This window comes from Trachypithecus francoisi, unplaced genomic scaffold, assembly GCF_009764315.1.
Source record: "Trachypithecus francoisi isolate TF-2019V2 unplaced genomic scaffold, Tfra_2.0 Lachesis_group4, whole genome shotgun sequence".
In the NCBI taxonomy this organism is placed as follows: Eukaryota; Metazoa; Chordata; class Mammalia; order Primates; family Cercopithecidae; genus Trachypithecus; species Trachypithecus francoisi.
The window spans coordinates 79,479,430-79,493,022 of record NW_022681469.1 but is presented as its reverse complement, the minus strand read 5'-3'; the positions used below and the strand labels follow the sequence as shown (position 1 = coordinate 79,493,022).

Here is a 13,593-nt window from a genome sequence, read left to right as displayed (position 1 = left end):
TCTTTATTTCAGAATACAAACTTCATAAGAAATGAAGATCCAATCCAATGTCATGGGGCAGACAAATGGATTAATGAGGATAAAGGCTGAGCTGCAATGATAATATTAAAATATAGTGACTTAAAAATATTGAACTTTATTTCCTTCTCATAAAACAATCCAGGCAGAAAGGCCAAGGCAATACAGCAGCTCAGGGGGTCAGAGGCCCAGGTTCCTTGCCATTCCCAAGGTGTTGCCCTCACCTGCATGGCGAAAGGTGATCTAACCAGTGGGAAAGGGAGAAAGTAAAGATTAGGATGTGTTTCTTTCAAGGGCAGGACACAGAAGTTATATGCATCTCTTTCTGTCATATCCTATTCACTAAAACCTAGTCATATGACCACACCTTGCAACAAGGGAAGCTAAAACCAATGTAACTGAGCAATAATGTGCTCACCTGAAACTTATATTGTAGTTTCTGTAGAAAAGGGGAAGAATAAATGTTGGGGAAATGATTAACAGTATCTGCCAAACCAAGTTAGTGACTGAGTTAAAACTAGAAGGGGAAAAGCTCATCAGATTGACAATTAAGAAACAGGGATTGCAGTTGTAATGCAGCCTCTTATCCCATGATTAAACCAAATATTTGTCCATGTTTCACCTGAACTACCTTAATTATCTGCACCTGAATTTGAGTGACTCTTCTCAACTGTCCCTGTGTAGGGGGAGCAAGCTATACCAAGAACTAAGAGAGTTTCGTCCTAATTTTTAAGTTAAATCCTGTTCTTCATTGGACAGTGTGACCCTTTGAGGAGTCATTAGCTCTACATCTATGAAGACCAGGGCACAGCTGTGAACTCAAGGCTGCTGCTAGCCCAAACTCCTAGTTCCTAGTCAGAAGCAGGGTTCTACTCTACGGCACATGACAAAATTCTCCACCTGCAGTGAATTAAAAAAAAAAAATACCATTTTGATGCCATCATCAGCATTTTCTTACAGAAGTTCCAATGGATAATACTAGGGGTGGTGAGATGGAGAGGAGCATTATTTATGAAGAAATCTAAGCTGGTGTGGTAATGAAAATAATTACCTTTCTTTTACTGTAAAATAAGGCTCCTCTCTTCATTGTAGCCTTAATTTTGAAAGGAAAGGAAGTTAATTTTAATTAATAAAAGTTAATGCTACTAATTAAACATTTGTTCCATTTTCACATGCACACACAAATCTGCCTAAAGATATAACTAGCTCTGCTGAGGGTATAACAAAAGCTTTGATTTGCTATATAGAGAGTACAAATGATCACAGGAATTAAACTCAAATTGGCCAAGATACTTAGTCCATATTCTTGAGTAAATCCAATTTGTTTTTAAGGATTACACAATCCAGGAATAAATGACTTTATTATTATTAATAAAATTTCATGTAATCTTTCTTTAAATTTATAACATCCTTTAAATTTATAACACCTATAGAAATTAGACAATGATTTTAATAATTTTTAAACATCACTTTTTTCTAAGTTTAGTCTTCTAGATTATCTAATTTTAATCTCCCAGCAACTCTAAAGAGGAAGGGATTTTTTTTCTTATTAATGAGCTGAGCTCTGGAGAGATTTATATGTATGGCTCTTATTAAACACATTGATAACGATAATAGCTTAAGCTCTGTCTCAACATCCCCTACTATAGAACAGGTACAACGAGTACTTATGATGCTGCCAGACACGAGTCAGGAAATAAAAAGATTGCAGAGCTGTAGGGGCTTATAAATATCTGTCTAGAGGGAATGGTAGAGCGTTCATTTGCTTTACAGTACCCACACACCAAGAGAAAGTGGGGCATTCTGCCTCACTTGCTCACGTTGGCTGAGATCTGAGATCATAAGGAACATTTAGAGCATCAAAAATATGTACCAACAATCCAATAAAATAGACCAGATCATATGTGAGTAGTTTGTATTTGTATGTCCATATATAATTTATATAAATACATACACATGCAAGAGAGAGATTATTGAATTCAGTCTACATGACAATCAATGTCAAATCAGAGATGGCCTATGGATTAAGTTCCACTTGAAACAAATAAATATACATTCCTATGTATTAGGAATATGACAGAGTTTCAGTCACATGAGATGAAATACATTGCTAATTTAATTCATTTTAGATTACCTGAGAGGGAGAAAAGGGAAAGTAATTTGGCACACACTAAGGAGCCTTGGGAAGTATTCAGCTAAAAGGAACCCTTAAGACATAAGACCATTAAATAGCTCCTGAAAAACTTATTTCCTATATGAATATTCCTATAATTTGCTCATTCAAAATAACTGGCATTAATTTGAAAATATCTCTGAAGTGAGTATTCTTTTTTAAGAATTAAAATAGAAGTTTGGGGCTTTAGTGTCATAATTCTTATTTTGCTTTGTTTTTGGGGGTTTTTACTGCAAGTGCAGATTTGGGGCGGGTAGAGTGGGAAGCTGATTTTGCTTTACCTTCAATGGTATCCTCCATTAATATTAATTTTTCAGGACATAGTATCACTTTACCTCCTTGTTAAGTTCAATTCCATAAAATTCACTATTATCTGTGTTTGTGCTTATCCAAAAGGATTGTTTTGGCAGGTAGTCTGCTTCTTCCTGCATTTAAACAGAGATAGCTAAGAAGGCCAAGATGCTATAAGATTAGAGCACACTTGCAAATTATTTGTGCAGCAGGAACTTTCCTTTATATTATCATGAGGTATCCAGTGGATGGATCTGAAATATTTCTCTTTCATTAACAGATTTTTCTGTCCTGTTTCCTCATATTTAGCTTCTTAGTGCCAGTAGAATTTGAATAGTATCCAGAAATCTGAAAATAAGTCACATATTTGGGGGTTTGTTGTATGGTTCTTACCCTGTAACTATTCCTGGGGAAGACACTGGATTTACTGTGTACATGTGTGCACACATGTGTGTGTACATGCCAATAAAACTATGAACACCTTTTTTTTTTACTTTTTAAACAGCTTTACCGAGACATAATTCACATGCCACTAATTCACAATAAATTGTAAAATGCACATCTCAATGGTTTTTAGCATATTGCAGATATTGTAAACATCACCAGTCAACCAATTGTAAAACATTTTCAACACATGAAAAAGAAACTCCTAATCCTACTACTTTGGGAGGCCAAAGTGAGTGGATCACTTGAGGTCAGGAGTTCAAGACCAGCCTGGCCAACATGGCAAAGCCCTGTCTCTACTAAAAACACAAAAATTAGCTGGGCATGGTGTCACACACCTGTAGTCCCAGCTACTCAGGAGGCTGAGGTAGGAGAATCCCTTGAACCCAGGAGATGGGGCTGCAGTGAGCTGAGATCATGCCACTGCACTCTAGTCTATGCAACAGAGTGCGACTCTGTCTCAAAAAAACAAAAAAAACAAACAAAAACACAAAAACCAAGCAAACAAAAAATACCAAAATTAGCTTGGCATGGTGGTGCATGCCTGTAATCCCAGCTACTCAGGAGGCTGAGGCGGGAGAATCACTTGAACCTGGGAGGTGAAGGTTGCAGTGAGCCAAGATTGTGCCACTGCACTCCACGCTGCAGGACACAGCAAGACTGTCTCAAAAGAAAAGAAAAGAAAAGAAAAAAACAAAAAGAAACTCTGTACTCTTTAGATCTTACTCCCTATCCACCCATACTCTCTCCAGCCCTAAATGATCACTAATGTATTTTCTGCCTCTACAGACTTCTCTATTCTGGACTTTCATACGAATGGAATAATATATTTGTGACTGGCTTCTTTCACTCAGTATAATGTTTCAAGTTTTGTCTAAGTTGTAGCATAATGTAGTACTTCATTCCTTTACATGGCTGAATATTCCATTATGTGAATATACTACATTTTGTTTATTCATTTGTCTACAGCAGGACAGTTAGTTTTGACCTTTTGACTATTTTGAATAATGCTGCCATAGACATTTGTGTACTGTAGACATAGGTTTTTATTTCTCTTGGATATAGACCTAGGAGTGGAATTGTTGGGTCATATGGTAGCTCTATGTTTAACCATTTAAGGAACTTTCAGACTGTTTTCCAAAGTGGTTGCACCATTTTACATTCCCACCAGCAGTTTCCACCACCAATTTACATCCTCGCCTGGGTTTACCTTTGGACAATATTGCTTTGCCTAGGATGGCAGAATAGAATGACAGAAGGGCAACAGCCCAGTGACACAGTGGAAATCATACCAGCCCTAGACTACCTACCTTCCAATTTAAGTGAGAAAACAATAAACTCCTATTTCATTTAATCCACTGCTATTCCAAGTCTCTGATAGTACCTTAACATAAATCCAACTCTTGTGGTCCCATTAGCATACTTGAATCCAGGAAGCTCTTGAAAAAATTATTGAATTGAATATATAAAGATTTTTTTCATAGAAAATTTTCTTTGTCATCCTGTTGTACACTGGAAAATGCACCTTATTTCTCTCCTAATTTCTGATCCCATCATTCAACAGCCATTCTCCTTAGAAATTGTTTCGGGTTCTCACTAGCACCTCACTGGTGTTCTGCAAGATGGAAACAACAACTGATTATTCAGAAACAAATACAAGTGTTATTGATGGAGCCATGTTTTTAATGGGAAGGAAAAGCTCTCATTGTGGTGATGGAGAATGAGCAGGAGTTGTCTATTATCTCCTTTCTCAACTATTATCCTAAGTGTTAGGACAATAATTAGAATGATGAAAAGTCATTTAAGGTTTTCTCCTAAACTTTCTGGGAGCTCAAAGAATTTCAGTGCCATGTTGACTACATAATGCTTGTATCAGGTATTTGTTCTCTTTTAGACATTGCTTTTGAAGCCACTTTTAGCCTCTGTAACAGGTTAGGCTCACAGTCACAGTTTTCACCTTGGAATTCAGAAAGGGTAAAAGAAAACTGTGTAATCAGTTGCAGCTCAGCTGTCCCCGTTTTTCCCCCTCATGCTTTTGTTCCAATCATCTGCATTTTGAGGGGATACTTTGAACACACACATAACCTCCCATTCTACTGGCTGTTTTGTAACAGATGTAAATATTTGCCCCAAAGCCAGCCTTTGACCAATGAGGCTTCTGATTAAGTTTTAATATAACTGGTAAATCACTACTGGTAGAAAGGAGAACATTATAGAGTCAGGAAAATGCTTCAATTAACTGATGATATGCTCAGTCAATGTTTATTGAGCACCTATGACGTTCATTACGGCACTTCATTCTGTTAAAGAATAATAATCTCTTTATCCTTTTAACTCCTAATAATAGATTTTTACACATAAATTTACAGTTCTTGGAATCAATGTATCTTAAAATATCTTAACAATCTTTCTTTTGTAAGGAAGCCTTTCTCATTTTAAAGGTTTTGGATATTTTTCTTCTTCTTCTTACATATGGCAAAATCATTTGGCTTGTGTTGTTAACGGGTTGGTTTGAATGTTTCTTGTAAGAGCCAAATATATATAAGCAATGCTTTTCTCTCTGAAAATTTATCCTGAATCTCAGCTTTTCAACAATTTACTATTTTGTAGACCATATTCATGATTCATTTACTCATACACTTATTAAGGAGCTGTTTACTCAGCTCCAAAATTTGTGTTAGACTAGGACAGGCTCAAATATATGACAAACAGAATCCCCAAAGAATAACTTTAAAGGTTATGTAAATTTCTGGAGCTATGCTATCTTATTATCTTTCTATTAAAGTATCAACATCTTCTATACTTTTTCTCCATCCATTCTGGCAAGACACCAAGCTATCTTCAGATTAAGCTAAGTCTCCTAGTTCAGATTCAAATCCCTGCTCAATAATCTCTTTATGGCACTCTGGGCAGTGTATTCATTTGTGAAATTGGAATAATGATTTTATCTACAGTATTGGGTTGCTGTAAGGATTAAATGTAAAGCATACAGTATGTGCCGGACATATAGCTAGCACTCCATCCATGTTAGCGCAGGATTTCAGATTTGTCTGCATCATTACTCAATAACTATCATTCGGCCCTTTCAAATTGTTTCAGCGACGACTGAATGAACTTATTTATAAATATACAACATAACCAGGGATGAAGTCATAGTACATTGAGGTTTCATTTCCACGTAGATAACATTAGGAAGCAGCTACGCCAACACTTTTTCTTCCTGTGATCTGTACACTGCAGGGTCTCTAAACAATGGTTTGGTTCTTTCCTGGTGACAAAGGATAAGAGAAGATGAAACTGCTATAAATGGCAACAACTTAAAAATAAAAGATACAGAAATATATGGGAATGAAAAATATATAACTATACATACACAGCTGTTTTTAAAACATGGCCTTTATTCTTGAAGCTCAAACTTGATTTCCAGGTACAGCAGGCCTCCGTAACTTTTCTTGGCATTGAAGTCATGAAGTCTCCCGTCCTCTAAAGCTACAGAAATTTAACCTGGAAGCAAGCAGCAGGCACTACGCACGGCACGGAGGGAACCCTGGGGTGTATGCTGTGGCTCCCACCTGTCCGCCAGGTCATTGTGACGCAAACGCTATGGCCACGTGGAACACCTGCGGGAGAGCAGGGGCGGGGTCACTCTGGGCGGCGGATCCGAGCGGGGGATACCCTAGGAGATGGGGGTCGAGGAGAGACCCCGGGGAGTAGAGAGAGAGAGACTCACTCCCCGAGTCCCCGACCCGCCCCAGGCAAGGTGAGGTCAACGCCACTCACCTCCCCCTGGTCACCCTGGGAGGGGTCGCCCCGGCCGGCGTCTGCGGGAGGGGAGAAGCGGGGACGGGAGGCAGTGGGGGCGCCCAAGCAGCGGTAGGTATCCGGGCGGCAAGGGCGCCCGCACCCCCCGGCCGCTGCGCTGCGCTGCGGCGCGCACGGGCTCCGCCGGCTGCTATTCCGGCTGGTGGCGGCCGCCGCAGGAAGGGCCGGTTCCTGCGCTCCCCCGCCCCTTTCCCTCGCCTTCGGCTGACGCTGACGTCGGATGAGTGATCCGCAGGGACGCTCCGACCGCGGCCGGGAGGCTCCTGGGGGCCGGGGCTCCGAGGTAGCTGCCCTCCGGGGTCGGGGCGGGGGCGCGCCGGGCGGGCTGCAGGAGGCAGTAGGAGACGGCCGGCAGCCGGGACGGTCGGGGACGCCTGGTAGGAGCTGCCTTCTCTGCCCTCCGCGGGCGGCGCGTGATAGGCGGGTCGCCTCCTCGGGTCCCGGATCCCGGTGCGGGAACCGCATCAGTCCCTTCCTCTCCCCTCCTCCCTCCGGCCTGGGAAGGTCTGGAGGATGCGCGCGCCATGAGAGCGTGCGTCAGCCCCGGGGGAGCGGGAGGGAAGCGTTCCGCGCTCCGGCCCCAGCGCTGGGAGCACCGGCACCCACGCCAGCCCACCCCACCCACCCACGCCCCCCCCACGCCCCCCCCCCCCCCGCGCCTCGCCTTCCCAGCGGCTCCGGCACCAGGACCCCGAGCTCCCTGGTGGGCAGGGACTCGCGTCCAGGGTCGACTTGTTGACAAGTTCACCTGCTGCGGCGCCTGGTGTGTGCTTTTTTTCTTTCCCCCGTGGCCCGTTTTTTGGCAGGGGCGGCAGAGAGCATATGGGTACCTCTTTATAACCACCAGTGCCAGGAGGCCTGAGCTTGGTCCCTCGGGGGCGAGGTGCTCAGTAGTCTCGAACTAGACGGGGCGAGAGCCCTTAAGCAACCCCGGTTCCAGGTTCCAGCAAACCCTGGCGCGCCCGTTTCCTTTGGGTGCAGCTGACTCCGCCTTTCCTGCTCCGAGGCTATTGCAGCTCCTGCTTCCTCTAGAAACGAACATATCCTGTTGTTATGTCTGCCTTTACCCCAAAGCGGCTGTCCATGAACCTTTCCCACTGTCTTTTTACTTGTAGTGCCCCCAAAGCACCTGAGCTTCTCTTTGGGGTCTTAAAAGTATCGCGCCCTTATACTGGCGAAGGGCATTAACTGCCTGGTTGGGGAGAGTTAGTTTGGAAAGAATCGCGTTCTCTTCTTTTAGATGGCTTTAAAAAATTAGCACAAGAAAGGGTTTTGTTCGTGAATCTTAGTGAGATCTGGTAACTGTATAAAAATTATCAAGGCCTGGAAAATATGTCACCAACTTGCTTGGGAGTGATACTGATTGTATGAAGAAAGGCACATAAGACATTCATTGGCCATTACGGTCCTATGAAATATGACTCATCGCAAACATGTTTTTGTCCATACGTTTCAGTGAAGTCTCTTCAGAAAATCTCACTTTGGTTTCTGTGACCCTCTGGTTTGAATCTGAGATCTGAACTCTTTTGGGGTTAGGGAGTGAAATAAATGCTTAGTTTGAAATCTAGGCTCCCCATGCAATTTCATACCCGCTGTTTAAAACACACACACTCTCTAAAACTGCTGTTAAGTTTTTAAACCAAAGATATCCTTTTAGATTTCAGTCTTTATTTTTGAAACATGCTTTGTAGAGAGTACCATAGGGACAAAATCGATTTATAATCCTTAATAGCTCAAATATCACTCTTTGGTTTTATACTAATACTGTACATATATCTTAATTGCAAGAGATGTTGCTTTCTAATTGTTTCTGTTTGTATTACAAAGGGAAGTTATTGTACTGTTTATAAAGATGAACCTTTAGAAAACGTAACAGTTAAGCTACAGAGGACTATTTGTGGAGAGACCTGATGTTAAAAAAACCTTAACCCTGTGTCCTCCACCAGTGGATCATTGAGTGCTGAAGACACTGGGTGGTAATTGCCTGGATGGTTTATTTTGTAACTATTTTCCCCCATTTGGAACTCCTAAGTAACTATCTGACCGCTTTCTCTATGCATCTTTACCGCAGTGTGTATTTCCCCATCAACCTCACGAAAAGTATAGAAAATTTTGTTACTCAGAGCCTTCAAAATAACTACATTTTCAAGGCATTTGACTAAATAGTACATTTTCTTCAGATGCAAGCAACATTAGCGGTATGGAGGTCTGGCAACTATACCATAACATAGAAGGATAAACCTGTGTTTGGTATGAACTTTTTAGATTACAGAAACCTCATACGAGAGAGTGAGGAAGTTGACAGACCACAAGGGTCAGGAGGAATTTTTCCTCTTAGTTGGTTGAGCCTCAGGGTAGGTGGCCGTGTTTCTAATCAGCACGCTAGTCACTAGTGTCCTTTTTTCCATCTGCATTATCAGATTTATGGGAACCATTAATAAGGATATCTGCATGTTTTTGTCCGTGAGGCAACATAGATCACTAATGAACCTTATCCCCCAACACTACCAGCGTTCACAATCTGCCTCAGCAGAGCCTTAAACTCAAAAAACTTTCCCCCCACTTTTTTCTTGATTCCCAAGCTGATGCATTTCATATCATAATCATATCTAGCACTCTGAGGGAGTACAGAGGACACATGGGCTTTGGATCCTGATGGAGCAAGATCAGAATCCCTGTGGTAACACCTAACTAGTCGTGTGACCTTGACCAAGTTACATAAGTCACCATTTCCTTATCTACAGAACAGGAATATCCACCTTTTTAGGGGCAGGGTGGAGATTAGAGATAATGTATATAACATGCTTTGCACACTTTTAAATAAGACTCAGTAGTAATAAATGATTCTTTCACATGCTGAACGTATGCTATCCCTATCTAAAAAGAATGGTGCTGGTTTACCTGTGGTAGGAAGTATATTTCAATTTGGCTTTGAGTAGTTCAAGTAATTTTATACCAGTACTAAGACCCTGGGCTTTATGGAAAACACTCTCTGAAGTTGGGGGGTGTAATCAGAAACCAAGCAAATCTAATTTGTTCCAGTGGGGATAGATCTTCCAAGCCCCTGCCACTCAAACGTGGTCCATGAACCCGTAGCATGTGGCCTCCCCTGGGAGCTTATTAGAAATGCAAAATTTTAGCCTGCCTGCTACTCTCTTCCAGACCCACTGAATTCAAATCTGCATTTTAACAAGATCCCCATGTGTATGTTAACATTTGAGAAGCACTACTGTAACCTGTTATTTCTCAAACTTTAGTATCCCAGAGAATCATTTGGGGGCTTGTTGTCATAAATGTGGATTCCCAGTCAAGCTTCCCTCATCTGCTGTTAAACAACATCTCGGGTAGCTCTGATCCCTAGGGTCTCCCACTGCTGTGAAACTGTCCAGCACACTGCTCTAAAATGAGCCTCTGTCGTCTTCCTTCACAAAGCACTTTGGCAACTATGATCTTATATGATATTCAACCCCCTTTTAGGTAAATAGATATAATAATCTCCATCTGTCTGATAAGGACTGCAGGCATGATTTGCCATGGATAGATGCATATGGTAGAACTGCCTTGGAGCCTCTAAAAATCCTAGCTGACCACACTTTTACTATTCTAGCAATTTACTATTTAGTGTTCTAGCATCAAATTAACAAAGTTTTTGTTTTTTGGCCTGTAAGTAATTTTCACAAATAACTAATGAATCTCTCCAGGACAGGGAAGACTCCATGTGATAGGGCATTTTATACCTGTTTTTATAATAAAGCCTGCCTACTATGTGACTGTAGGCCAGTTACTTAAGATAACTTCTTCATGAAATGAATATAAATCATTATGTCAACTTGGCAGTATTGTAAGGATACTCAGTAATATGAGTGAAGCATACACCCCAGTGTCTGAGAAGTGGCAGTTCCTCAATTAGTGGTAACTACTTGTTCCAGTGTAAACCTAGTGAGCTAGAATGAGTTCATGAAAAGGTGGGGAAATGATAGCCTGCATCACTCATGATGGGAATCATCTGTCTGTCTTGCTAAGTCAGATAACATCATTCATCAGGCCTTTGACCAAATCAGAGAAGTGGGATGACTTAGTATTGAACAAGCATTGGTTGTATATGTGCCACGAGCTACGCACTGTGCTAAATGCTCAGAATCCCAAGACTCAGACCCGATCATGCTATGGAGGAGCCTACAGCTCAGTAAAAGAGAGAGAGAGAGAGGAGTCAACTAACCAGTTGTCTTTCAGGGAAAGCAGGGAGGAGATAGAGGCACAGTTGGTAATGCAGTCCAGGGCAGGGGCAACCAGGAGAGAGAGCAGAGAAAACCTGAGATGCTTCATGGAGGAGATTGCCCTTAAGTTGAGCCTTAAACAACCAGTAGGAATTCGGCAGGTAAATAAGAGTTGGGAGTGGGGAGAAAGAGCGTTCCCCACTCCCAACCATGTGTACGTGTGTACAAAAGTCAACAAGCAAGGGAGAGAATACCAATACAAATAGTCCTCATGTTTGGAGCCCGGTGTCTATGTGTGTCCATTACTAGCTGAGTGGCCATGGACAAGTTTGATCATCTGTGATTCTGGAGGATTAGATGCACTAATCAATGTAAGCACAGGACTGATTCCAATTATTTGTTGCATGGTTGTGGAGGTAGTGGAGGTATTAGTAGAAAATAGGGAACTAATATTAAAAAGTAGTTAGAATTAGAGAACATTGCAGGGTTCAATTTTAGAATACATTTAGCAGAAAATACATAAATTAAGAGAGGTTGACTGAATGCAATATAGTTCTGTGGAGTGGAAAATATGAGGTGTATGTGTTCGGTGATGGACCACTGAATATATAGATAGTAGTCATTGTTAATTTTAAGAGTCTAGATTGGAAACTAGAAAGGTCCTCTGGTTCTAGGTAGTGAAAGTGTTTGTATAAGAAGTGACTCTTAAGTATTGCAACAATGTTCCAAGAGTATACATATTGAAATCCATCTCTTACCATCATCATGATCACACTCACTCCCACATCTCTATTCCCACAACAGGGCATAGACATCAATGTCTGAAACCTAATAGTACCTAGGGGAAAATCCAGCCTTTTCTGTGATGTTTCCAGGGTAGAGCATTCTAAGCCAGAGACCACGAAACTGATTTTTATAAATAGTGCCCCTCTCCTTAGTCGTAGGAACCCTGACAACCATCAAGGAAAAAGTCAATCAGTAATTGCAGGTTTTGTTGTGCACAGTAGCACCATATTGGCAATGGATTTGGGACTAACCCAGCACCTAAGCCTGTGATTAGGGGAGATTGTTTTTATTGAAACATAGCCCCATTAATCAGCCTCCTTTCATCCAAGAGTAGAGCAGAGTTAGTTAAAAAAGGAGCTCAGAAATCAAAAGTAAACTTGTGTTTACCAGTTGCTGACTTTGGGTAAATTACTTCATCCTTCTAAACTTTGTTTCTCACTTGCAAAATGGGTTGATATCACCTTCATAATGTGTGGCAATGACATAATGATGTTAAGTACTTCACACATGTAAAGTGCTTGGTAAGTGATGGCACATAATTATTGCCCCTTGCCCAGCATGTATTTACTGAATGACTACTGTGCTCCAGGGGCCATGCTTAAGGCAAAGATGAACTTGAGGGTCCCTATACTCATGGGACCTACAGTCTGGTGCAGGAGATACAGATGTAATTAGCTCCTTGAAGGAGAGTACAGGAGTGCCGTGGCACCACCAGTATGGAGCAGTTAATTCTTCAGTGGGGAGGACTGGAGTGCAAGACCCCTGGGGAGAGGGATAAAGAAGAGATGTTGAGTTGGTAAGACTTCACTGAAGAGGCAACATTTGCGAAGGGTCTTGATGTAAGTTCTAAGTTAGTCAATCAGACAAAGGAGGGAAGGGCATTCCAAGTGGAAAGAATCATCTCAAGGCCTTGAAGTGCATAGTGTATTCAGGAAAGCACAAGTGTTCTGACATGCGCAGAGGGAATAGTTCTGTTGGCGGCTGGGGAGGGGATCCAGGATGTGAAGGGGCTTGTGTTTTTTCCACAAATGTTTGGAATTTCTCTAGTGGCAAGAGAAAGCAGTTAAAACATTTTAAGTGGGAGAGTGGAATAATTAGATTTGCATCATATAGTGATAGGTCAGGCAGTGCTGTAAAGATTGGAATGGACAAGCACATGGATAGTGTTGCCTCTTAAGGCCTAGGTTGTTGTAGCTATGAAGATAGAAAACATAAGATGCATTTAATCACTTTTTAAGAGGTAGAATGGAGATAACCTGGAGACTGGCTGCAAAAGATGAAAGAGGCTGGGTGTGGTGGCTTATGTCTGTAACCCTAGCACTTTGGGAGGCCAAGGCAAGAGGATCGCTTGAACTCAAGTGTTTGAGACCAGCCTGGGCAACATAGTGAGACCTCATCTCTATCAAAAATTTAAAAAATTAGTTGGGTGTGGTGGTATGTGCCTATAGTCCCAGTTACTTGGTAGGCTAAGTAAGAGGATCGCTTGAGCTCAGCAGGTCAAGGCTGCAGTGAGCCATGATTGTGCCACTGCACTCCGGCCTGGGCAACAGAGCAAGACCCTGCCAAAAGAAAAGAAAAAGTAAAAGAAGTGAGGTCTTCACCTTAGGCCATTCAGTAGATTTAGTGCTGGTAATTAACATAGGGACCACAGAAAGAAGAAGAATTTGGGAGTACAGATGGAAAGTGAGGAGTTTAATTTTAGATTTGCTGTATTTGAAGTGCCTATGGAACAATCCAGGTAAAGATGACCATCTGGAGGTGGAAATGTGGATCTGATGCCCTGGAGAAGTGTGTGATTTTGGAAGTTGTTGGCATACAGCTGGCAGTTGAAGCCATAGAAGT

The 13,593-nt window shown here is 41.8% G+C and overlaps 2 protein-coding genes across 17 annotated transcripts in view; one reads left to right on the top strand and one right to left on the bottom strand.

Moving 5' to 3' along the window:
- Window positions 1–5,169: 5,169 nt before the first annotated feature.
- LOC117072393 (phosphatidylinositol polyphosphate 5-phosphatase type IV-like) lies at window positions 5,170–7,569 on the bottom strand. 3 transcript variants are annotated; one of them, XR_004432781.1, is made up of 3 exons: window positions 6,707–7,569; window positions 6,300–6,629; window positions 5,170–6,194 (listed from the first exon to the last, which is right to left on the bottom strand). XR_004432781.1 is itself a non-coding variant. In XM_033192518.1 (2 exons), exons 1-2 carry the CDS (start codon window positions 7,211–7,213, stop codon window positions 6,511–6,513), a joined length of 543 nt encoding a protein of 180 aa, XP_033048409.1. In that variant the 5' UTR covers window positions 7,214–7,562; the 3' UTR covers window positions 6,299–6,510. The 3 variants fall into 3 exon arrangements, 1 of the variants encoding a protein (XP_033048409.1); XR_004432780.1 differs by having other exon boundaries at window positions 6,300–6,546; window positions 6,707–7,562; XM_033192518.1 differs by lacking the exon at window positions 5,170–6,194 and having other exon boundaries at window positions 6,299–6,546; window positions 6,707–7,562.
- The window catches only part of ICA1 (islet cell autoantigen 1), a 165,477-nt gene continuing 158,322 nt past the window's right edge, over window positions 6,439–13,593 (top strand). For 2 of the 14 annotated variants that reach the window (XR_004432779.1, XM_033192504.1), the window contains exon 1: window positions 6,845–7,031. The gene's annotated coding sequence lies outside the window, so the exon portion shown is untranslated. Of the gene's footprint in view, window positions 6,687–6,844; window positions 7,126–13,593 lie in introns of those variants that run through there. The other 12 variants (XM_033192515.1, XM_033192506.1, XM_033192517.1 and 9 more) reach the window with 10 other exon arrangements.

Bases quoted from the DNA above. Each gene is read 5' to 3' on its own strand.
- LOC117072393 (XM_033192518.1), bottom strand. From the start codon at position 7,213: ATGCGGTTCCCGCACCGGGATCCGGGACCCGAGGAGGCGACCCGCCTA. The intron at 6,547-6,706 runs GTGAGTGGCGTT...GCTCTCCCGCAG, and splicing joins CCCAGGGTGACCAGGGGGAG to GTGTTCCACGTGGCCATAGC.